At 43.2% G+C, this 26293-nt stretch overlaps 1 protein-coding gene across 1 annotated transcript in view; it reads right to left on the reverse strand.

Moving 5' to 3' along the window:
- The window catches only part of CTNNA3 (catenin alpha 3), a 1574321-nt gene that overhangs the window by 194977 nt on the left and 1353051 nt on the right, over positions 1-26293 (reverse strand). Inside the window, 1 exon segment of the mRNA XM_059729874.1 lies at positions 4718-4810. Coding sequence (XP_059585857.1) covers positions 4718-4810 — 93 coding nt within the window.

The following is a 26293-nucleotide window of genomic DNA, read 5'->3' on the forward strand; positions in this document are numbered from 1 at the left end:
ACAGTGATTCAATTTGGAGATTTGGATCACTGTCCCAAATCAATTTGTCTGAATTGGATTCTGAAGATTCAGCGCTGATTTGGAGAGATTCGGAGATTCAGCTGTAGACTATAATGGGGAATCACTGAAATACCTATAAATTTGTCATTTTTAACTGATTTGGATAAACATTGCAGGGATAGTAACTTCTTGTGAGAGCATGAAGCCTGACAAGTTTCAAGGAGATAGATGCAGGGTGTTCTTGGAAACTGCACCTCAAAGTCTTGAAAGAAAAACTCATGTCGTGTGTGTGTTAAGGCAGATTTGGATTAAAACAACAGGGATGGCAGACCCTTCTAAGGGCATGAGGCCTGCCAAGTTTCAAGGAAATAGGTGCAGGATTTCTGGGAAAATTAATCTCAAGCTGCTAACAAGCTAAACTTGTGTCACATGTGTGTTAAGGTGCAGCGGGGTTAAAAACCCTTCGTCAGGCTGAGGAAGAACCAGCAATTGGTGTGCTCATGTGTGATGTTCCTGGATGGAAGGAATAGTAAAGAAGCCAGAGACTGGCATGCAATGCAAGCAAGAAACCCAGTCAGTGAAAATGAAAATGGAGGTGTCAGGGGGTGAGGGATAGTTTGGGGTTGTAGGGGAAGGGGAAGTTAGCAGAGCAGGTAAAAGTGCAAAGGTACCTGGGGAGTCAGATGTCTGGCAGGTTGCAGTATGTCATAAATCTAATGTCTATATTGAGTCCATGAGTTTCTGTACCTAGGAGGCTGATGAAGTGCTGTTAATAGGTCTGGTTCATTGGAGGCCTCATTGGAGCATACTACCGTGTCATGTAGGGGACGCATCACCAGTGAGGGAGCACCTTAACACACATACAGTGTCACTCATTTCATGAGTTTTGCTTGTCAGCAGCCTGAGGTGCAGTTTCCCAGAAACCCCAGCACCTATCTCCTTGAAACTTGGCAGGCCTCATACCCTCAGAAGTGGCTATGGTCCTTGCAATTTTTATCAAAATCAGCTAAAAATGACAAAGGTATAGGTATTTCAGTGATTCCCCATTATAATCTATAGCCGAATTTCTGAATCTCTCCGAATTGGCACCAAATCTTCCAAAGTCAACTTGGCTGAATCGATTTGGGAAAGTGATCCAAATCTCCAAATTGAATCTGTGTACTCCAAATCAGCCAAATCTGAATCCAAATCAAATACTTCCCTATTCGCACAGGCCTAGTCTCCAGTCATCCTCCTTGGGTGCCAATATCAGCTTATTAGGGATGTATGGCTCTCCTTTACATAGAGAGCTACACCCCCGCTCCTTTTTTCAGTACTATCTCACCTGTACAGGTTATAGCCATTTATACCCATAGTCCAGTCATAGGAGTGCCACCTGGTCTCCATTATCCCCATGAGATCGTAGTCATTTCTGTTTAGCAGAAGGACCAGCTCCTCATGTTTATTCCCCAAACTGCTGGCATTAGTGTATAGGCAAATAAGTATGCTGTTGGAGGCCCTAGGCTGTTAAACTAGGGTGTTAGTAAGTTTACTAACTAAACTGACTTTGACAAGCTCAGGAGGCTTGTCGGTGAGGCCCTAAGGAACCATGATCCCAAGGGGAGGGGAGCTCAGGAAGTGTTTGCTCCTCAGGGGAGTGATCCTCAATGCACAAGCTAATGCCATCTTGGAGGCAAGGCAGCAAAAGGGCACAGCAGCCCCCTTGGCTCTCCAAGGAACTAGTAGACCTCCTTCAGCTAAAAAGAAAAGCCTACAAAGGATGCAGAATAGGGTCCACCTCCAAGGAGGAATATTCCGCACTGGTCCAGTCCTGTAGGGAGTGAACCAGGAAAGCCAAGGATGTGACGGAACTACAACTAGCTGCAAGTATCAAGGACAATAAAAAGTCCTTTTTTAGATATGTGGGGAGCCAGAGGAAAAGCAAGGCCAATGTTGGACCCCTGCTAAACCAGATGGCTCAACTGACAACCAACGCCCAGGAAAAAGCCAACCTATTAAATGGGTACTTTGCATTGGCCTTTCATCAGTCCCACGGGACACCCCTGCCCATTATGAGATAGGGGAGCCTGGGTGAGAGAGCCCTGGGTGAGGGAGATTCCCTGCCATCCATCAATGCTGACCTCAAGAAGGAACACCTTGAGAGGCTGGACACCTTCAAGTCAGCCAGCCCTGAGAATTTACACCCCAGGGTACTCAAGGAGCTGGCTAGCATCATAGCCCAGCTGATGGCATGGATCTTTGAGAACTCCTGGCACTGTGGTGAAGTGCCTGAAGATAGCAAGGAGGCCAATGGGGTGCCTACCTTCAAGAAATGGAGGAAAGTGGATCCATCAAACTACAGGCCCTTCAGCCTGACCTCTATCCCAGGAAAGGTCTCAGAAAAGATTATTAAAGATGCTATTCTCAACAGACTGGCCGATGCCAACATCCTGAGGGATAGCCAGCACGAGTTGTTGTGGGTAGATCTTGCTTGACCAATCTTATCTCCTTTTCTGATCAGGTGACCTATCACCTGGACAAGGGAGAGGAGATTGACGTCATATATCTTGACTTCAAAAAAGCCTTCAATCTGGAATCCCATGATCATCTCTTGGCAAAACTGGCCAACTGTGGCCTTGGGTCCACCACGATCTGCTGGCTGGGGAATTGGCTCCATGGTTGGACCCATAGTGTGGTGATTGATGGAAGTCAATTGTCATGGTGTCCTGTGACCAGTGGGGTCCCCCAAGGCTCTGTCCTTGGACCTATATTGTTCAACATCTTCATTAATGATGTGGACATTGGAGTCAGAAGCAGACTGGTCAATTTCGTTGATGACACAAAAATCTGGGGTAAAGCATCCACACTTGAGAACAGGAGGGTGATCCAGGCTGACCTTGACAGGCTCAGGAAATGGGCAGATGAGAACCTGTTGGTGTTCAACACCAAAAAATGCAAGGTTCTCCACCTTGGGAGGAAAAACCTGCAGCATCCTTATAGGCTCGGCAGTGCTACGCTGGTTAGCGCTATGGATGAAAGGGACTTGGGGGTCATGATTGACCACAAGATGAATATGAGCCTTCAATGTGATGCTGCATCCAGTAAAGCAAGCAAAATGCTGGCTTGCATCCATAGATGCTTCTCAAGCAAATCCCAGGACGTCATTCTCCCATTGTATTCAGCCTTGGTGAGGCTGCGGCTGGAGTACTGTGTCCAGATTTGGGCTCCTCAATTCAAAAAGGATGTGGAGCAGCTTGAGAGAGTTCAGAGAAGAGCCACACACATGATCAGAGGTCAAGAAAACAGACCTTATGATGACAGACTGAGAGCTATCGGACTCTTTAGCCTGGAAAAGTGCAGGCTCAGGGGTGATCTGATGGCCACCTATAAGTTTATCAGGGGTGTTCACCAGGATCTGTGGGAATGATTGTTCACCAGAGCACCCCTAGGTATGACAAGGTAAAATGGTTATAAACTCCAGCAAGACCATTTCAGACTGGACATAAGGAAGAATTTGTTCACTGTCCAAGCCCCCAAGGTTTGGAATAGCCTGGCACCGGAGGTGGTTCAAGCACCTACATTGAATGCCTTCAAGAGAAATTTGGATGCTTATCTTGCTGGGATCCTATGACCCCAGCTGACTTCCTGCCCCTTGGGCAGGGGCTGGACTCAATGAACTTCCAACGTCCCTTCCAGCCCTAATGTCTATGAAATCTATGAATGTTTAAATTCTGCAAATATGTATGTAAGAATCTGTCCGCCTAATTTGAATTTTCATATAAATATACAAATTAATTGGGTTTTTCTTTTTTCTTTTCAGTATACAGAAATGGTACTCGGGCTTTTCATCCCATGGGCCAGATGGATGTTGCCAGATTCCTCCATGGGCTGAATCTAGCCAATGATCTTGATATGGCTGCAGGGGGGTGCACAGCCCAACCTTGATCCATCTGTCTGGGGTTGGGGGAGGGGCGAGGCAGTGCAGCTTCTATCCAGATGCATGGGGGTGGGGGAGATGGGATGGAGAGGATCTGAACCAGATGTGGGGAATGAGAGGTGGTGGGGAAATAAGTGTCTCATCCCAGTCCCGATGTGCAGAGTGAAGTGGTCCTTACCCAGGCGCATAGGGAGGTGGGGGGGTGTCCTGGTTCTGATCCTAATCCTGATCCAGATACATGGGGTGTGGCAGAGCAGCCCCAATCCAGATGTGTGTGCAGGGAGTAGGGAAGGAGAGAGAGGAGCAGCCCAGGCCTAATCTGGATGCGTTGTGGGGTGGGGCAGGGTAGAATAGCTGAAATCTGGATATGCATGTGGGGAGTGGAGAGTGCGAGCTGATCTGATGTGGATTAGGGGTGGGAGTGTTGCCCAGTCTGATCCTATTGAACAAACAATAGGGCAAGTGAGACTGGAGCTGCCCACTTGGAGCATTCCATTGGAGCTCCAAGCTCCAATGGAGCTTCCATTGCTCCCTACTGACAAGTCTTCCTACTTGTGGAAGAGCCCTGGAAGTTGGATGTAATGGCTCTGCAGGCTGGATTTGACCCATGGACCAGAGCCTGAGCAGGCCTGGTATATACCAATATTGGTTTCATAACCTATGAATGTTTTTTTAAATGTATTAAAAGGAAAACAAGATTGTAGTGATTCACTGTTGTTAAAAGTTTCACAGAAATTACAATACAAGAGCATTTCTTCTGAGCTTCAGATAGCTTTTTAATTATAATAGTCTGATACATACCCTATCTGTTTTGCCTTCAGTTTGAACACTTGTATGACTCCTTATGTCATGGTCCTCTTCAAGGTCAGAAACTTCTTTCAATTCCTCTGGGGTCTGGGTGGAGAACATGAGAAAAAAATATATTCTTTTTATACTTAGCAACTACAATATTAGTTTACATCAAATATATATTAAAATGACCATTCAAGAAACCAACATAAAAAATTTTAAAGGACCAAGTTACATTTTAGAATGGCAGTTATTTGTGTCGATATGTATTCTAGTCTTGTGCTATTCTTACCAGCAAAAGAACCTCTGTGCAATCAGAGATGGATAAGATTTTAGGCATGGTTTTTAGTAATAAAACATTTTTCGCACTTTCTCTTCACTTCAGATAAATATCTCTGTATGTATATCCTCCATTTCCACATTAAGAAAAAAAAAGATGCCATCCTGGATCAGGCCAAAGGCTCATTTACTCTGTCACCTGCCAGTGACAGTGATCATCATGAGAGGCTTCAGAATAAAGTGCAAGACATCCTGTAGTAGATAGTTATGAAATAACTGGCTGAAAGGTTTATTTCTAGGTAGCATCAATTAGTGGTTGTCTTATACTCAGAAACATAAGGGTTTCAATCCTTTACTTAATAAAAGGATCATGTCTCCTATAACTCTGGATGATGTTATTAGGTGTAGAAATGTCCAATACTGTTTTGAGTGTACTACTGAAATTTGGACCTCAGTGCCATCCAATGTCAAAGACTGCCATAGGTTAATTATGCACTAGGAGAAATAATATTTCTTGTTATCAGTTTTGAATGTGCTGCCTTTCTGTCTTACTGAATATGCCCTATCTTCTGCATTTCGAGAAAGGTCAACTAGGTAACCCCAATTTGGCATTTCTATATATTTCATTATTTTGTATACAGCTGCATGTTCCCCCTATTCATATCAACTCTAAAAATGTGTTAGTGTTTCAGGTAATCGCCTTTCACATGAAAGTGTTTTCAGGTATCTAGTCATTTTTGCTGCAAGCAGCTGAACCCCGCCCCCCCCAACCTCTACTATATCCCCTGTGCTTCTCACAATCTTTAAAATATTTATCCTTGCAACACCCCACTCCCCCAAAAATGAGACACAGCAAGGATAAAACGAGAGTGAGATGTTAATACTTCTGCCAGACATGCATATAAAGGCGAAGTGAGATCTGATGCATGATCCACAAAATCATACTTCCTACTATGCCACACATGCACATGCATGGCAGGAGGAATGATTGTAGGATTGAGTATCAGATACCACCATGCCTTATTGCCAGGACAGGGGAAGTCCAGGATCATGATCCCAGACTCCCCCTGCACCAGCAAGTGGTAAGGTCCTATGGTTGTGAGCCCTGTCAGCTGATCTGGGCTCCTAAGTGCAGGGGTGCATCATATGACCTTGGGGTTGGAAGCCCATAGCTGAAGGGTCTCTCAGTTGTAGGAGTGCACCATGCTCCCCCAAGCCTAGGACCCCATCAGCTATGGGCTCCCAACCTTGGAAGCATGAGGTACACCCCCATGGTTGGGAGCTCCATCAACTGATGGGGATCCCAAGCACAGGGGCACACCTGGCCACATGTTCAATTAATGGTGGGAAAGGAACTAGCCACAAAGTTATTCCACATTTTTTGTGGAATAACTTTTTGGTTTATACCTTGTTTTATGATGCCATTAATGTCTTTAACCTGTGGCTGGGTTACAACTTAAGACATTATTAACTGGGTAATCATATCTTAAGTGTAACATGTTGCAGGGGCCTTAAATACTTTGAGAATCTTAGCCTAAGTGACTTACCTAAAGCCACTCAGTAAGAACAGTAAGAGTAAGGCCTTGAACCCTAAACCGTTAATTGTTCAAGCTCATACAGCACAAATATTAGGCTTGTGAAAAGTGGCTCATATTTGCTTCAGATTTGGATTTGGCTGATTCAGTGGACAGTGATTCAGTTTGGTGATTCAAATCACTGTCCCAAATCGATTCAGCCAAATCTGATTCAGAGATTTGACACTGCCGAATTGGCTGAATCTCTGAATCAAACAGGTCCCATCCCCACCCGCTCTTCCAGCCCCATCAATTGCTGCCCTGTCTGGCCCCAGCATTCCGGCTCTTAGGCAGTGAGGGGGCAATCTCCGCTGCCCCCCACTGCCCTGCACTGCATGGTGGGGTTCTGCCACAGGCCCCCAGAAGTTCCTATGACTGCTGCAGCAACCAGTGAGTGCAGGGATTTTTTTTTTTTAAAGCAGGGACACTGGGGCTGGGTGAGGCAGCCATTGACAGGGCTGGGAGAGTGGGCAGGGGATGGGGGTGTGTGGCCAAATCAGCTGAATCTCCCCCAAATTGAATCAGCACCTGAAGCTTTGCACAACCCTAATAAATGACTTTTAAGGATGAGGCATCTGCTTTTCCATTTCTGGACCTGGGTTGGCATGTTATTTGGAAGTCAAAACCATAGGAAAAAAAGGGAAAAAAACAGTGCCTTTGATTCAGAGATTTGACATTGCCAAATGATTGATAGCCATGATTGATAGCCTTTCAGATTCCAACAAATCTGAAATTCTGCTAAACAATTTGTCACAAGGACATGAAAATGGAAGAGACTCCCATTCACATTTAAAACAGATGCTGGGACAATGAACAAAAAGTGATAGGTCTACTAGTATTACTGGACTGAACTCTACAGTTTCAATCAGAAAGAAATATTGCCATTCTTTGCATATATCCTAAGGTTTGAGAGCATCCTTAAAGTAGAAGGGTTTTTTTCAGATACCCAAATAGAAGAGACCATAAGAAAAACTGAAAGTGCTTCATTAATTTTCAAAGCTAAATTCTTAACAATTTCTTTCGGATAATAGAAGTGGCAAGGTGTAAATATGTAACACACCTTTGGTTTTTGAAGGATCACCATTTGATCTTTGTGACAGACTCAGCAAATATGTGTTAGTGTATATGTTATACCTAGGGTACAGTACAGTAATGATGCTACATTCATTAATTCAAAGAATTCACAAGTATACATTGATGCCAATCAGAAAATATCTCAGTAGGTCAAATTTATATCTGTGTAGAGTTACTGCAAGCATGAATGATTGTAGGGAAGTGTGGGACCCAGGGAAAATCAGCCTGAGTGGAGCCCCTTTAACATTTTTATATAATTAAAAAGAAGTTCATATAATAAAACAAAAAACAAAAAACCCTCACCACTCATGATCAGTGTTGCACTGCTTACATTCTGAAATCCCCTATGAAGGCCTGAGAGGGCCTCGGCGCTCACTGACTGTGGGGCCAGGGCTGGGAGAGCTGGGCAGTGTGGGATGCAGAGCAGAATGGAAGTGGCATCTCTGTTTCTGGTGCTGGCACTGAGGGTGCTGCTGCTGGCGGAGCCTGCCCTGGGGGCTGCCTGCAGGGTGGGGCAGCTGAGGTGACAGCCTCACTGGACAGGCTGGGAAGGTTTGGTGTTGTTCTGGTGAGGGGGGGCCCTGAACTGATCCAAGCCACAGTGCCCAGTAGCCTCACAGGGTCAGGCCCAGCTGTGCTGCAGGGCAGGCGCTAGGCAGCACCTCTGCCTCAGCCCTCAGAGTTGAGAGTGGGGCACTCCTGCTGCCGGCTCATCCCACAGGGCACTGCCAGCCCCTCCCAGAGGCTGGGTCAGTGTCTTCTATGCCTTGTGTGGGGCTCTGGAGTAGGGGGTCTGTGGGGGACCACGTGGGTCCAGCCCCAACAGTCGGCTCCTCTCCAGGTTTCTGACTTTCCTTGCCATGGTGTCAAAGTGCAGGGCCCCTCAAAGTGCAGGGTCCAGGGCGGTCATCCCAATTCACCATACCATAGGGAGGGCCCTGACTACAATGTCTATACACCCCAATTTCCCATTTATGCCTTCAAAATAGGATGTAAATACAGTGCCTCAGGAATTTATGTTGATCTTCTCAAGGATAGTGAATGTTACACCTCTCCCCTCCCATGCAAAATAACCATTAATAGAGTCCCTTGTAGGCAGTCTCTGCAGGGAAGTCAAGAACTAAAAGGGTATGAAAAGCAAACTTTCACTTCACTTCACAAAATTACAGTAACTTAGCACCAAAATGAGCCATAGTCATTCTTGATTCAGTGATATGTTTAATACTGGTAATAATTTCCCCCATTCTAAAGTTATGAAACTTTAATTTCTTCTCATAGTTGACAGAACATGAGGTACTGGATCTGAAATTCACTAATTATTGTGAACAGAAACACTTGGTAAGTAATTTTAAGATTTTATAAACATGAATTATTTTCTATCCCTGTAAGGACTATATAATTGGACTCGTGGGATTAAGACATCACAGCTTTGTAAGAGAAGGAAACAAAAAAGCGCCATTAAAATGTTTGAAACTCAAACATCTTCAAAACACTATTTTTTTCCTGAAAAATATGCGGTACTTAGAGAATGCATTATAGGATTGGATAGAAGAAATATTTTCTTGGCATGTATTGAGGATGATCACATTCACAAGTGAGCTATCCAGGTCATCCCAAATGAGTTTCAATAAAAACTTTATAACACCCCTATCCCATCACGTTTTCCATATAATTTACAGAAAGACTATTTCACAAGTGTTTGAGAGAGAGATTTAAAACATTTTATTGGCACTATTTTTCTTCTCTCTCTTCCTGCAAAACAAAGGTGTTGTAATATCACAAACCTAACAGTGGAAGCTCTGCAGAGTGAAGGGAAGAGAAAAATAACACCTATTCAAGACAGATCTGAAATACAATCTGAAATGGCTTTTTTATCCATTAACGGTTAATATTCAGATCCATTAAGTATGTGGGAACCCACCAGGACTAGAAACAGAAGACACTGTAGTCATTTAAAAGGGACAGGAAGATTCTTCTCTTTCTAACGGTATAATAGCTCAACTTCCCCATTTTTCAGTCTGTTTTAGGAACACTGGATACAAGTCGAGAGTGAAAGTGAAACTATGGCTTAAGCCCAAGCACCAGTCTCTCCCCCCCCCCCCCCCCCCCCCCCAAATAAATATGATCAGCCTTCATTTGGGAGATGCAACTGAACATTTTTTCCTAGTCTATCTGAATAAAGAAAGCAAAAGTAATGCCTGACAGAATCAATTCCCCATTCAAAACTCAAGCAGCAAATTCGCCTAGAGCAAAATTTTTGACAATGTTTCTCTGAAATATGCTGTCCTGCTAAATTCTTAATGTTTTGTGGAGGCATATCAGTATTAAGGAATTTTTCCTAGTGGGAAGGCAAGAGAAATTGACTGAGTAGTCTATGGCTGACTAGTTTGAACTGAGCTGTGTAGGATGCATGTTCAAATCCTTGTTCAAAGTAACATGATGGAAAACTTTTCTCTGAATCAGACTGGGGTGCAGTGATATGAATAGTGAATCTGCTTCTCCCACATCTTAAGTTCATGTTCTAAGTTCTATATTATTTACTGATCACCCTCACTTCCCATATAGATGTGAACAAACATTCCCTTTCTGAAATAAAAAGCTGAAAAGTTGATCCAAACATGCACATTTTGAAAATGCACAAAAGGTTTTGTTTTTATTCCAATAAAGAATCAAAATAAAATATAAAATGTCTGAAGTTGCCACAAGAGGACTGTAATGCTACAGTAAGCCCTATGTCAGTGGGAACTAATCTTTTTGGAAGGTGTGCCATAAATTACAGTTTATTGTATTCAGTTCTGATTTATGTCCTTAAATTCCAGTTATGTTAGGCTAGAGAGAATCCTTGCTTAGTCAAGTGGCAGGATTTCAAAGGGGGGCTTCCCTATCTAGAACTGCACATAAGAAAGGACTCACGTAAGAGTTCAACCATGTGTATTGCTTTTTTTTACTTTATTTCTTTTTTGTTTGGGGTTGTGTGTGTGTGTGTGTGTGTGTGTGTTAGGTTGCTAAATCAGCTGTAAGTATTATACAGTATCCATGATGTATCTGCAAAGACATTTCCAATTTAAGGCTTCTTACTTTTTTCAGTGAATCAAGTTTGTGGAACAGATAATAGCATACTTGTTTCCTTAATTTGTTATTTTTTGAATAAATATTTTAAAATAAATTAGTGTTACACTGTTGTAGTCAAACAGAGACTGCTAAGTTTCTGAAAATAACATATTAATCAACCAACTGTAATATCATATTTGCTTTCTAGTGCTTAGAAATCCAAGTGTTTTAAAGAGTTTCAGGACAATAGATTATTTATATCTATTGGTTTATATTTTATTGTACCGTTCTGTTGTACTATGTTCTCATCTTCATTTATTACCAATATTTAATATTTGCATTAATAGGGTAAAGGAATTCACTAATGATACAAACTTGGGAAGTAGCATCAATATTAAGGAAAATTGGAATTTCATACAGGAAAAAACTGAAAAATTTTGAAGGCTGTAATAACAGAAATGGGATTCAATTCAACTCTATAAAGCAATATACCTAAGAACTAATAAGAATTTTTGGTATAAGTTGGAGGCTCATTCATTGTAAACAATAAAGGCAGAAGACCTGAATGTATTAACCTATGACATGATGACTGCAGCTACACTATTATCAGTTGCCTGCTGCTCTTGAGGGCACATTGCTCAAACACTGCCCAGCCTAACTACTCTGGTTCTGCACATGCCAAAGCCAAAAATGAGTGATGGAGCCACACTGAGGGGAGGCAGGGAGGATGCTCCCTGTCACTACTCACAAGATCTCTGCCTCCAGTATGCTCAAGAATGGCCACAGAGAAAAGAAGATGAGTTAGGGCCTCATCATTGCTTTGCTACCTTACTTCCAGGTTGGGCACAGAAGGGCAGAAAATACTTTTTATGCAGTAATTATGATATCAAGAGACTGGATGTGATGATACACAAATGAACTCAGGAGGTTCCTTCTAGTCCTGTGCCCTATATATCTAAGAGACTTCTAAATGGTGATAGTTTGTCTTGTCTGTGTACATTGCTTATTTATTACATCAATACAACAACTAAAATGCCCACATTTATTTAAGACTATAATTATATTATTACTAGTAAAATGTTGCAAAAGTAATATGTTTCAGTGGAATGACACTAACATTGCATTTTCACAGTTTTTCCTCATGAGACTTTTTACCAAAGCTAAAGGATATAAATTATTATCATATTTATAGTCGAGTCTAGCATGGATGCATTTTATACCTTGCTAACATTACGCTCAAAGCTGCAATAAATCAGTCAGTCATATCTCATATGATGACTTCCAGCATGAACTGCCTTCGGATTTTCATCTGTTAAGTGAAAGGCACTCTTGTGATGACATAACCTGTACATTGGATTTACAAGTAGAAACTTGAATATAATAAAGAATAAAAGTGATGGCCAAGTTCAGCATTCAGACCTTTGCATACATTTTAAAAAATGGCTAAATGCTGCTTTGTTTGTTTTTATAGTGTAAGCATGAAAAACAGTGTTTGGCTGCTTTTTAACTATATTATCCACAAATACATTTAATATAAAAAGGTTTCCTAACAATCAATTGTCCACAGCTTCTTCTAGCACGTTTCTTTAAAGTCTTACTCATCAAACTTCATTAAAAAAATAAGAGCTGTAATAAAGAACCTCAATATATACCAAAGTAAATTCAAAGCCAGTGGTAAATCTCAAGGCAAATGTTACCTTAAATTTGCCTCTTGTATAAACAGACAAATTGGCACAATTCTGTGAGTGAAAGAAGGCATATCAGTCTAGTATCTAGCTTTACATTCATTTCAAGTTTTATTATGGTTTATTGAGGAACACAGGAGTAGGAGTCTGCAGACTTGTGTTCAAGGCCATCATGGCTTGGATACTTATCTTGCTGGGGTGATCTGACCCCAGCTAACTTCCTGTCTCTTGGGCAGGGGGCTGGACCCAATGATCTTGAGAGATCCCTTCCAGCCCTAATGTCTATGAAATCTATGAAGTCTATGACTAAATACAGACATTCAAAAAGCCCAAGGTGGAATTGAAGTAAGTTACACAGTTTTCTATAAATGTTGTAGTTTAGATCGGTAGCAAATAGAATACATATTCACCCTTTGATGGGAGAGGCAAATCTTATATTGGATTCCACCATTTTTAAACAGTCTATGCGTGCCAAACTTCTGTTCTGTTACAAGTACAGACCATTTTCTGATCACTTAGACTGGTAAAAGTGTAATATTTGTACCTGGCTCTGTGTGTTACAGATTTGAACCAGCTTCCAATTACTTATACTGTTTATGTGTAATTTCTGTCCCTAGCCCATCTGTTCCAGATGTACTTAGTCATTTGGATTAGAGTGTCAGAGGCAGCTGGCTATAAGAACAGCCACTTCCTTTCTTTGCATGTCATTGGGTTTAGAGACTGGCATGTATTAACTTGGAAGAAATAATGGTACAAAATGGTAAAGTGAAACAGAGTATTAGGGATACTTCTTTATGGTGCAAAGCAGCACTATGCAGAGGTGCCTTGAGTAGCTCTTTGGGATGTGTATGGCTTAATGTAATGCCATAGTTATTAGAGCTGACTCTGAAACAAGCAGCCACATAGCGGTGTTCATATGGCACTGTATTTGGACCAATTAGCTCTGCAGAGCAACAGGAATTCTTAACCCAAGTGCAGTAGTGTTTTAAAATGGTTATACTGAATCTGGATCCAGAATTACCATTGGAAGGTCTAGCTCTGATAACTTTAGAGTGCTGTCTATAGACACACCACAAAGGGTCACTTAAGACAGATTCCTACCGTCACAGTGGAGCAATTCCACTGCAATGAAGAGTTCCTCCAGGTTTATTCAAATCAGAATCTGATACATTCTACTTTACAGACTTACAGATTTAAAGAGGCAATTCCAAACTATTATATGCTCTATTCTGAACCCTTGCTTTAAGACCAGATTTTGAAACCTTCATTCAGTCCTTCACTCCACAAATGTTTCCATTAACATAAATGTAACTCCTTCTGTTCAAGATGGGTAATGGGATCAGAATCTGGCCTTATGTAAACATACAGGTTTTGTATAAAATACATATGGCTTTATTCACTTATCTTTCTTGGCTTGCTGCAACACTACTGTTATCACCCTATTAAGTCTTTCCAAAGTTTTCTTTTCCTTGAAAATTTTCAAGTAAACATCATTTTCTGCAACAATTTTCACTTAATTTAAAACCCAAGTTGTTATTTAAAAAAATTGAAAAAAATTACCACAGTTGTTACTAGTAAATCAAGTACTTCTGCTGTAAATAATGTTTAAGGGTTCATCACAGCATCCAGCCTGTTGGAGCCCTAAATCACAGGTGTTGTCATACTTTTCCCGAGACAACTGGTGGGAATCCTCTCCACAAAAGGTTATGAACACCCCAATAATTGTCTGAAGTCTGTTAAAAGTCTGTTAAAAGACTATAGTAAGATCTGGAAAAATCATGCTAAGCTGAGGCTTGTGCACAACAAGTAAAAATCCCAAATCCTGATGCTGCAAGCTATCTATTGTTTCTGAAGAAACCATGAGATATCCCATCAGTATATCTGCCATCCATAGCAATTTCAAGCTGGCTGCCAAGTATTTGGTAACTCCCTAATCTTAAGTGTTTCCTGATTATCAATCAGTTTCTTGAGATGTTCCAAACCAGATAACCCCTTGTCAATAGAAAAGACAATGATTTACACAATTAAGGATGCTTCAAAGCAGCTGAACTGAGGGTATAAAAATCTGTAGAAAGTGTGTGTGCTTCAGAGAAAGAAGAAGAAAGAAGAGAGAAAGAAAGAAGAAAAACTCCTGTGCTGACACCATCCCCTGTTATTCTTGGGACGCTGGAAGAACAGATCACCTCCCTTCAAGGACTGTGCCTGTCAGCTTTGCAGCCCGAGTACCTTGGACTGGTGAGATCCCAGTGCTCTCTCTCTCTTTTCTCTCTAGGCATAAACTTCTGAACCTGAACTGTATCAGTTAAGCTTGAGCTAAGGTTCCCCAAATACTTAGTGAAACCAGGGTAGTACTGTAATTGTTTGTGTTTGTTTTTCTTCTGCATATCTATTACTACTAGTACCATTATATATTTCATATGCTTAGCAATAAATAACTTTTTATAGTCAAACTGGTAGTAATTGGGTATATTTTTCCTTCTCTGCTTCTCTTTCCTCCCATGCTCTGCAGCAACGCTTCTTTTACCTAAGCTAAAGATCCCCGTGAAGCCCAAAAATACTGTGGGGTCTGCTTATCAAGAGGCCAAAGATTGGGACATGCTGAGTTTGAAACACATAAGGGGATCAGCTTGTACAGGCTGATTGACCCAGTTTGACTCAGACGTGCCCTTATTAACTGAATGTTGGCCCATGAGGGTGTCAGCTGGACACCCAGCTGGATTCCGAGGGATTCTGTTCACCTGTTTGCTTGTGTCTGACTGCAGTTTATTGTTGCTCTGATGAACTGATTCTTGGTATATGAGGGTGTCAGCCTGTCCATGCTGATCAACCCGGCTGGGTCAGGCGTGTCACGTTAATTTGTGTGTGTTTGTGTGTATGACTGATTTGGTGACTGAAGGAACCCAGCCCCATTGAGATTGAGTCCTGCAAGATAGCTCCATTGGGGGTGAGGGCTTGCAGAAAGGAGAGATACAGCTCCGTATAGTAACACAAGCAGCTCATTGACAGAATCACCAAGACCGTAGAAACTATCCCTAATAAATGAGCACACCCCAAAGTAATGGGAAAATCTGGTAACACTTGGCTGTTGCCTCCTTGATACTGGGCTTTTTCCCTTGCTTCCACCCCAGCACCAGTGACCTCAAGTAACCCTGGGACCACTTGACCTTAAGTAAACCCAAGCCTCAGTTCCTCAGCCTAGCTTGTCTCTAGTCTACTGGTTCTAATCCAGGTCCCAGCAACTTTCACTCCCTACACTTTCACTCTCTCACCTTAACCTTCCCCCAGGTATCCCAAGTAACCCAAGCACACCATACCATCCAAGTTAGGAACTCACCTGTGTAGTGTATGTGTAGGTGGGTGGTATGTGTGTGAACTGGTGAAAAAAAATATATATATATATCATTGTGTGCATGATATATGAATGAGTGATCCATGTATGTGTATTGGGTGTGTGGGTGTTGGTAACTGATTTCGTCTAATTTTTGGTGTGTGTAATGTGCATGTGCTTGAATTGGTGATAGGTATGCATGTGCCTAGGCTGGTAATCTTGGATGTGTACATGCCTGAGTTGGAGGGGTGTGTGTTTGTGTATGTGTGTGTATGCAACTAATTGATTTGTGTGTTTGTATATGTTCAAATGTGTCACACACTCCTATCTAACAGGGCAATTTTGAGATCCTGAGAGTTGGCCTGACCTCACAGGGAAACACATCTAGCAGGAAGCTTACTGAAAACATTTCATAGGATATTTATATGCCTACAGTGTCAAACTAAATCAGTGAATTATTATTTTTTTTATCAGAAATGGCTATAATGAAAAATGCTACAGAAACTAAAGTGGGTTTATCTATTTTATATTTCTTCATGAACTACCTACAAGACACATCTATACTCCCAAATATGACTGAATTTTGAAAACAGCAATATCTTTCCATTACCAAAAGCTTGTTTTCTCTTTTAGTCCTGTGTATATTTTTAAAAAAATAATCTCAAACATCATCTTCACTGTCTGGGTGGTTGTTACCTCCAGAATAACAAAAATGCAGTTTTCTATTCTGAATGCTCAAGCTCAGATAAGAGCTTCCTGCTTTTGCTTTAACCTAGTAAAGTGTGTATTTTTTCTTTGTACAGGGAGAGACACTGGGCTTATGTTTGTTTCAAATCTAGTAACACAGCTAAAACATGCCTTCAATAACAAAGAAAATGTATTTTTTTTAAAATCCATGTTAGCCTGGCTGTTATTCTAGCAGAAGTGAAAGCTGTATATGTTGCTGATAGTGTCTTTTCATTGCCAGCACTGTGTAGAAAATGAACAGTCTTCCACATAAATCTACAAATGAAAGTGTTGTGAATAATCATAGTTTTATGCAGAATAAATGGTCAAAGTGCGCAATAGCAGCAGCTTCTATTTTAAGATATCTATATATAAAGAAAGTATATTTAAGGGCATTTATGTTTTTAAAAGTATTTAGGAGCACCAATTTAACTTTTTAGGATAACTCTTTTTACTCTGAACTGTATAAGTAAAAAGGAATCCTATCTTCCTTTGATGGAATTTTGAAATGACTTTTTTGTATACTTTTATAGCCTGTTTCATTGAGATAAAACACAGTGGTAAACTATAAAAAGCTATACATCCGAACACATCTGAAGAGCTCTAGACAAATGAAAGAAGCCTTAACTTTCTTCAACTTAGGGTTCCAATGCTTCACTCAGTACAAATGGATCCTTACACTTGTCAGAAACACAAAGGAAGCCAACACAGTTTCACAAAAGTAGTAGGGTCTGCCTATATAGATCCATCCATTCAAGGGTCTCAGACCAAGATATATTCATCTCTGAAATTATAATTAGTTATGCATTGGACTTTTCCCCCTTGACCTCCAGGCTGATGTTTGCTTTCTAAAAGAAATACAACATCGTATGCATGCATGGGCGCTCATGCATACACACAGATACCAAACAGCTGATCTAAGAATTGAGAATTACTCAAATACTCATTCATTGTTAAAAAAAAAGTGTGGTAAGGCAACTAAAGGGAAATCCACTTCTGTACAAAGAGATTTCAAATTACATTCTTGGCTTCTGTTTTGTGCATAGGAGGAAGGTATGTCCCACAGCCTGATGCATAACAAACACATTTTGATTGGGTTTGTTGAAGATGTTGAAATTATAATCAGATGCAGGAATGCTTTGGAGTCAGAGAATAAGCATAACAAAGTTAGCTTCATAAGTGGCATAACTCAGATGCCTTCCCAGGAGGGAACAGTGTATAAAACATGTCACAAAAAATTGAAGGAAGAGGAGCTTATGACATTTTAGCTTAGTTGTTAGGACAAATGGCAGAGAATGGGAAATTAAGGCTCTAGCTCCTCCCCACCCAAAAGGAATCTCCACCTATATCTCCCAGTTCCCAACACAGATAAGGCATTACCAAGAGCACCTGCCCACCCCTCTTGTTGAAGTTAGCCCTCCAGAGCCAAGAAGGAAAAAAACGGATAGGCAACAGAATGTTACTTTCTGCTACCAAATCCAGGAAAAATTTCCCTTCCAGGGCAGTGACTTTCTCAATGAGCTATATTCTCTCTGGCCTGTTCTTCTTCTGATGCCACATATCTTACCCTCTTGGAAGCACATTTGGAACAGGAGCAGGGCACCAAAACCAGATCCCACTCCTTTCTACAACAATACCCATTTCACTGCAGGCCTCATCACATATCACACTGTGACCCACACAAATGGTTATGGGTGTTAGTGATAGCTCGAGTTTGGAGTAGTCACACTTCAGGACAGCAAGAGCCTGGAGGACTGAAAGATAAGAATCCTGACCTCTCCCATTCTAGGTTTTCCTGCTGCACCCCAGTTCCCCTTACACCTAGGTCTTCCCTCTGCCCCTTGGGGTTCCTCTCTGCTGACGTTACTTACTTATGGATTCCCCACTGTCTCTCCCAGGGAAGCAGGCAGGGAATGGTTAACCTGGCTGCCTAGCTGCCACTGCTGCCAGGCTACAGCTCTTCTAACCCAGAGAGCAGTGATGGTGGCACAAGTGGGGCAGGCAAGTAAAGTGTTCCCTGCCTCCTTCCCTGGGAACAAAAAGTATGGGCAACACAAGTAAGCAGGGAAGTAGGGCAGGTGGGACTGAGCAGGGATCTGGATGCTAGGGAGGGCAGGGAGTGCAGAGGGCCCAATCCAGGCCAGCAGGGAAGGCAGGCAGGTGTGGTATTTACACTAAGGTGTAGCCTAGAGTGACTGAACTTTAGGGCAACATGAACTAGGTAACACAGATCAGAGATTATCCTACTATGGAGTGGTATAAATTTGAGCTACATAATAAGTTTTTAAAACTGGTTTCATAGGTTAACTTGCAGGCAGCCTAGGAGTTAAAAGCTCCCAAAATTACTTCAAAAAGGTCCAGGGCCACACTCCCTCTGGTGTCACACCTCTAAATAATAGGGCCTACAATCTGGTTTCTGATTTCCTGGGCAAGTGCCATGACCACTGATCTGCTGGGCTAAAATGTGGGAGGAAAGATGTTTCCTCCTGAATCAAACAGCTGCTAGTCATAGTTTTCCTGCTACTGACATTTAAGGAACTTACACAGCTCCTTGCACCTACCTAAGCACTATAGGATTGTTGGAATACAAGTGGCTATAATGGATCCTACTGCACACGCTCAGAAGAACCAGGTAAGTTCCACACAGAAAGATAGGATAAATAATCTGGGCAAGAGTCTGAAAATGCAATTTATATCACTAATCTTACTTACTCATCCTCAAGGGAAGCTGGATTTGGGCCTCTGTGATCAACCAACAAATACATTTAAGTGCTAATTACTCCCTTGTCCTACCCTGCCCTCCCTAGCATCCTCTATTTGAGGATCCAATCCAGTAAACAATGCTTTTAAAGTGCCTTTAAGCACACACTTAAGTGCTTTGTGGTATTAGATTCCTTGCCTCTCAAAGCATTGTCTAGTTCTATAAAGTTAATACTACCATGTCCAAACTCATATTTATGATACATTGTTTAGAACAGGGGTGGCAACCTATGGCTCATGGGCCAGATCCAGCCTGTAAAACCATTGAATCTAGTGTGTGGGTGTGGTGCTTCAGAGTCATATGGTGGTAGGGGCCTCTGGCTGTAGGCACTCTCCCTGTGCTGCCAGTGGAGACAAATACCATCTGTAGATGGGTCCTAGTGCTCAGCTCTCTGCCTGCCCATCTCCAGTTTACTTGCATCTGGTAAAGGTTTTCTATCCCTGATTTAGAAAGCCAAATGAAAGCAAGCAAACTTAGTAGAATATATATATAACATAATGTGCCTACAACCAAATTACTCCAGCACTGGAATTCAAGAGCTTAATGTTTGCCCATGGGAGAGAGCAGCAATTGTTATGGACCTTCTGTAGGGACCAGTGCTATTAAAAGAGGGGACAGTATCCTAAGGGCATAGCTATAAGCACAATGAAATGTTCAGATTCAGAGCATGCATATAGTCCTAACCACAATATAATTTGATTTCCCATCACATGGTAGCAAGATAATAAGCTGGCACAAGATGGCTACATTACAATCTTTGTACTAGAGTGCTGTAAAACCTGGTACCATATTTATACATATGCATCTTTCAGCATTGCTTATAAAATACTAATTAAATATGAATTTAACTGTGGACTCAGTACTTCCTTTCATGTAGATTGTATGAAATGAGGGAACGGACCTCAGTCAGTTTTGGCCACTGAACATTTACTATTTAATTAATCAAATTTCAATTTACCTTATAGCCAACACTAAAACAAATTAAAATCAAAAGCCATGTAAATTCCTGTAAGATTAGAGAGGACATCTTTGGATATGTGTTTGGCCTAGTTACAACATAAACATTCAGTCATAAAAATATGCCTAACCCAGCATTATACAGTGTATCTTAATACAACATTAATAAGCACAATTACATGGGTTTAAGTAAACACTCCAAGTGGACACAATTAAAAGTGAGGTTCTGAGTAGAAGAAAGATACACAAAAACTCTCAGTATCTACTACCGTTTTGCACTACATGATTTCTTATTCTGAACTGCTTTTTGAACTTCTGACTCCCTTGATAACCTACAGGAATCTGAGATGATATGCTTAAAGAGCTTATTTCATGAGACACATATACACTGAAGATGTATACCTTGTTCATAACTCTGGGTATCAAACCAATTTATCACCACGGACTTATTAGTAAAGCAAATGCCTTTTATTGAATCGTATACAAACAATAGCCAGGCAGTCATAAACTTCCCCAGAACTGTAACAATAAATAAAATCTACTGCAAAGTTTTATTCCAAACAGGATGAGGCTTTCGCACGTGGCCAACACTCTGGCATTCTACCCACACAATCCTATGTTCAACATTTATGACTATTGTTGAGAGCAAACTTCTTAGTTTTAGTAAATGTTCATCACAAGTACTACCAAACTGAAGAAACCCTTGGTAATTCTAGCTAATTATTGTAGTTTAGATTCCAGACAGAAACACATTCCCGATCTTTAACTATCAGAAAGCTCCCAGGCCCTGAACGTGAAACCACCCACACTTCATCATTCTGTAACCAATAATTATTCAACTGAGTGGACGACATCAACTGCCAGTTCAGGTGGAACTACTTCATTAAACACATAAAAAATGTCTTTTGGAGTTACAGTTCTTGATGTTTGTGTAACAAACTAATGTATTAAATTCCCTTTTTCTGCAATTTTATAAGCATTCCTATCACAGCAACCTATCCTATAAGCATTCCTATAAGCAACCTATCACAGTTATTAAAATAAAAATCCTATTGTTACTACAGGTGCACTGATATATCGGTCCATAGAGCATTAACACCAATAAAAGGAAACGACATTATCAGCAATCAGCTTTTTTGTCCAATGTGGTTGATAATGTAACCAAAAAATGCTGCATGCACATGAATAGCCACAGCATACATGCAACCAGGAATGCAGCCTGGAAGCCTGGAGAGTAGCATCTAGCCAGTAAGTCTGTGGGAGGGAAGAGGCATAGGGGAGGGAAGAAGTGTGTGGGGGGGAGATCGAGGCCCCCATGGTGAGGGAGAGATTAGGGCTGGTGCACAGACAGGGTGCAGGACACAGTCACAGACAGTTCATCTGAGAGGCACGGGACAAGGAAGCGTGCACCCCAGGGGATGCATGGTGGGCATGTGCCCCCCAGATTTGTATGCGGGGCAAGGGCGGGCTGCCCTCTGTGGGCTATGGGATGAGTTCCCTGCAACCCCCCCCATAACCCCAACTCCCAGTGCCACTGCTGCCCACCCTGATCACAGCCCTGCCCCAGCCCCCACCAAGAAGAAACCAGAGAAGCCCCTGACCCCAAGCCCACAGCAGGCAGCACACCCTCACGCCATGTACAAATCCAAGGGGGGCACATGCCCCCATTGCCTCCCCCAGGGGTATACACAGCAGTGGGAGCCACCCCCCTGTGGCACCGTTGCAGGCCCTGCTCCACCCTGACTGGGCAGCCCCACTCCCTCCCTCACTGTGGGAACCTTCACCTGCCCCCCTGTAGCAGGGCACTGTTTGTGCCTGCCACTTTAAGGGCCAGAAGGCAGCAGCCAGCAGCTGCCTGATTAGGGCAGCCATTTTGGATCTGGGGCTGCCCATATAAACAGGGCAGTTCTGCTGTAGGAGGCTAGGCAATAGCATCGTCTGGTTGGAGGGATGCTGATATCATTCTGGAGGTAAGGGAGGAGCTGTAGGGGATGATGAGGAGGCTCCTGGTCCTGGACATGACTTAAAACTGTACCCTGCCATGAGTGGGTGGCCTGGTGGGGCTCCCAGTAGCATGGGATCCCCCAGGAAATGCCAGGCCAGTTACCACCCTGGTGAAAGGTGGGTTGGGGTGCCTTAACCCCAAGACCCCACAACTGGGTGGGTAATCCCTTTGTTTGAAGGGCCTGGAAGATGGACCCCTGGAAAGTGAGAAAAAGCCTTAGACTCAGGCCTGTCTGGACTTCCCCTGACTGGTCTATGCTGGGACCAGGACCAGAAGGGCCAGGGGGCCCACCATAAGGAACGCCCAAGAGCTGTACACCTGGGGTTCTGACAAGCCTGGAGGTGGTCCAGGGCTAGTGAGCCAAATCTCCTGGTGGAAGGGACCACACCCAGAAGGGGAAGAGGTTCAGGGAGCTATGCTGCCTACTATGAAGGTGGATGAGACTGTCTGAGGAGAGGAATCCAGGTGGGGTTCAATTAGTGGGATTCTGGGGCCCAGAGTGGGGCCAGTCATAGTGACAATATTGTGATGCCATCTGCAAGGCTTGGGCTGTGGTCTAGGGGAGGAATGGAGCTGCAGATAGCGCCCTCTGGCATTGAGGCAGGAAATGAGCAGCCTCCCACTTAATTACATCAAATAACTAATTAATTAAGAACAAGGCATGGTGGGCAAGAAGGGCGGTTAGCCCAGAGACAGGTGGGTGGACTGCAGGGAAAGCGGCCCCTGAAGAGGCCCCCTGTTACACCCCTTCACACCTCTTCCCTCCCCTACACCTTCCCCCCCCCCCAGACTTACAGGCTAGGTGCTGCTCAAGTTGCTGGGCTGCATATTGCCAATTGTTTCAGTATCAGCCAATATGTCTGGTTAATAATTAGGGCTGTGCAAAGCTTTGGTAGCTGATTTGATTTGGAGGAGATTCGGCCTGATTCAAGGAATTAATCTCTGAATCCGAATCAAATTGGGAGACCAATTATATGCTCCAAATTGATTTGAAGCATCTGAACCAATTCAGAAAAAAAATATTCAAAAAAGTTTCAGCTGATTTGGAGATTCAGCCTCCAGCTGATAAGTCTGTTAGGAATTGGGGGGGGGGAAGGAGTGTGGGGAAGGGAGGGATTGGGGCTGGAGCTGGGACAAGCAGCCCATCTGGGGCGCAGGGCATATTATTTGGGAAGGAGGGTGGAGGGAGTACAGGAAGCAGGTGTGGCAGCTCTGGGAGTAGGGGCCATGCCTTACTGCCACCCAGAGCGAGCTGCACCTGCATTGCGCCCCCCCCTTCTCCACACCAGCTGGGCAAACAGCAACAGGGCATAGCCCGAACGGCTTCCCCCACCAGGGCAGAGGCAGGCATATCCACAGGAGAAGCTCCCATGGCTGCCCTGCCCAGCCCCATCCTCCACCCGGCCCAGCCTCCTGGCACTTAAAAACAAAAAATCAAAAAAACCCCCCTCATACTTACCAACTCTGGCAGCGGTGATTGGGGGTCTCTGAGGGCTCATGGCAGAGCCCCCTGTGGAGCACAGAGCAGCGGGGATCACCCTCCCCTGCCTGGAACCCATGTGGCAGCTACTCCATGGCACAAGTACAGTGTGGCTCTGTCACGCATAGCCCAGCAGCACTCAGCCCCAGCTCCCAGACAGTGTGTGGTGCCCTGCCAAACTTCACTATACCTGCACCATGGGGCAGCTGCAGTGCAGGTGCCAGGCAGGGGGGTAATCCCTACTGCCCCCACTGCCCTGCTATGTGCAGGGGGGCTCTGCCACAAGCACCCAGAGGCCCCTGATTGCTGCTGCCAGAGCTGGTGAGTGCAGGGCTTTTTTTTCTTCTTTTCAAGCTCTGCAGTCACTGGGAGTAAGAGTGGTGATTGGGGCCTCTGGGTACTCGTGGCAGAGACCCCCCCCCCCATGCAGAGCAGAGCAGTGGGGGGCATCAGGGATTGTGGCCCCCCCCCACCTGGCAGCCACACCACAGCTGTCACATCATGCAGGTGCAGTGCGGTTCAGGAGGGCGCCGCACACTGTCTGGGATCTGGGGTGGCTCCACTTGTCAGCTGGAGCCCAGCAGCAATCAGCTCCAGTGGCCCCAGTTCCCAGGCAGTGCATGGTACCCTGCTGAGCCACACTGAACCCGCTCCATGGGGCAGCTGTCATGTGGGTGCCAGGTGTGTGGGGGCAATCCTCACTGCCCCCCACTGTCCCATGCTGTCTGTGGGGGCCCTGCCATGAGCCCTCAGAGGCCCTGCTTGCTGTTGCTGCATCCAGTGAGTGGCAGATTTTTATTTATTATTTTTAAAGTACCAGGACTAGGCTGAAGCCAGGCAGGGGATGGGGCCAGGCAGGGCAGCCATTGGGGCTTCTCCCATGATTCCCCCACTCGGGGAGGGGTAGGCACAGCCAGAGGAGCCACTGGAAAACCTGCAGCCGCTCATCTGTGCCTGACTCTTCCCAGCCAAACTGAATCACCGAATCTCGCCAAATTAGCACCAAATCTTCTGAAGCTGATTTGGCCAAATCAATTAAGGACAGTGATCTGAATCTCTGAAACGAATCACTGTCTTCCTAATTGGCTGAATCTGAATCAAATACTTCCCTATTTGCACAGGCCTATTAATAATCCATCATTGGTATCAACCAAAAAATCTTTATCAGTCCACCCCTAATTGCTACTAATACATCTATAATATTTGAAAAAAAAATCAAATTTGTAAAATCTTTCACTTTCTTATTTCATAACCCAGAATTCTATGAAATGTGAATCAAGGATTTTTTTCCCCCCCTTCTTCCTTAGCACATTCATTTCTCTTTGGAAATTTCACCTTTTGTAAGTTTTTTGTTAAGTAGCATGGCAGCCAAGTCTGACAAACTAGCAAGGGAAGGAAGAAATCAAACACAAGAAGAACATATGGGTTTGTTTATGCACATATATATTCACATGCTGCATGAGTTTAGACAAAAATGAATAATACAATGTTAAAGAGATAAGCATGGTCCTTAGACAGATTTCCCCAAATACTATGTGCAATATATTCATTCTCTTCAAGATGGTGAATTTTCTACATGTTTAAACCCTTAACACTATCACCCTATTCAGATATGGACACTTAGACATGCCTCTCCACTTGTTTAGCACAAGGAATATGAAGCAAGGTTAAAGATAATTGACTTCTATTGAAAATGTCCAAACAGAATAATGGGATGGCTGCAAACTAGGTAAAGCCACATTTGTACAGACTGACTGCTGGCAGATAGGGTTTTAAGGAATAGCTACTGAATCCTTAAACAGCTACAGAAAGACAGTGGTATCAGAAAGCATAAGAAATGAGAAGCTGATCAGGGCCTATGAAAGACCTAAAAAGAGGAAGCTTTCCTTGAGCCAAAAATAATCTCTAGAACAGCCAGAGCTGATCACCACTGACTATAAGAAACAAAGAAAAATTCTATAATTCAGAGGAAAGGTTAAAAAAAGTGAAAGTGCCCAATTGGATGTGTATAAAAGAATAAGCCTAAAAGTGCTGGATTGTGCTTTGCACCTTCAGAAGACATACCAGATGGAAAGGCTCTATTCGGGAAATGTGCTAGAGAAATTGAAGTCAAACAACACAGGAACCTACTCAGACCAACAGAAACTTACATGTACAGGGGCCCAACATGTGGGACCAAGCACAGAAACCTGGTGAGTGACCTGAAGAAAAAGCTTGATCAGGGCTGTGACATATATATAAAGACAATTCAACAATGCCTAAAATGAGATTTCTATGAGGAAATTTTAAAACATCCATGGACTTAAGTGTGCAGAAAAACTGGGAAGGGAGGAGTTTCTCATACATGGTTTTCCTCCTCCCCTGTTTATCTCTCTCCATTCTTCCTCATACTGGCAGGGGAAAAAAATTGGAAGGGAAGGAGATGTTAACAGATATTATTCCTCCTTTTCTGCATCTCTACCGACCCCACTCCTCCTCCACCACCCCACACATACTGAGAACTCGCACTGGCTTCTGGAAGAGGAATCTTTAATGGTCACTATGTTGTCCATAGCTGTCTTTGTTTTGTTCATCTCACTTCAGTTAGGTGGCCATCAACGCCACTCAAAGTCATTGCCCATTTAACATCTTGCCCTTAAAACATAATAGTGGCACTAAAAAGGGATGA

Source organism: Alligator mississippiensis, chromosome 6 (genome assembly GCF_030867095.1).
Source record: "Alligator mississippiensis isolate rAllMis1 chromosome 6, rAllMis1, whole genome shotgun sequence".
Taxonomy (NCBI): Eukaryota; Metazoa; Chordata; order Crocodylia; family Alligatoridae; genus Alligator; species Alligator mississippiensis.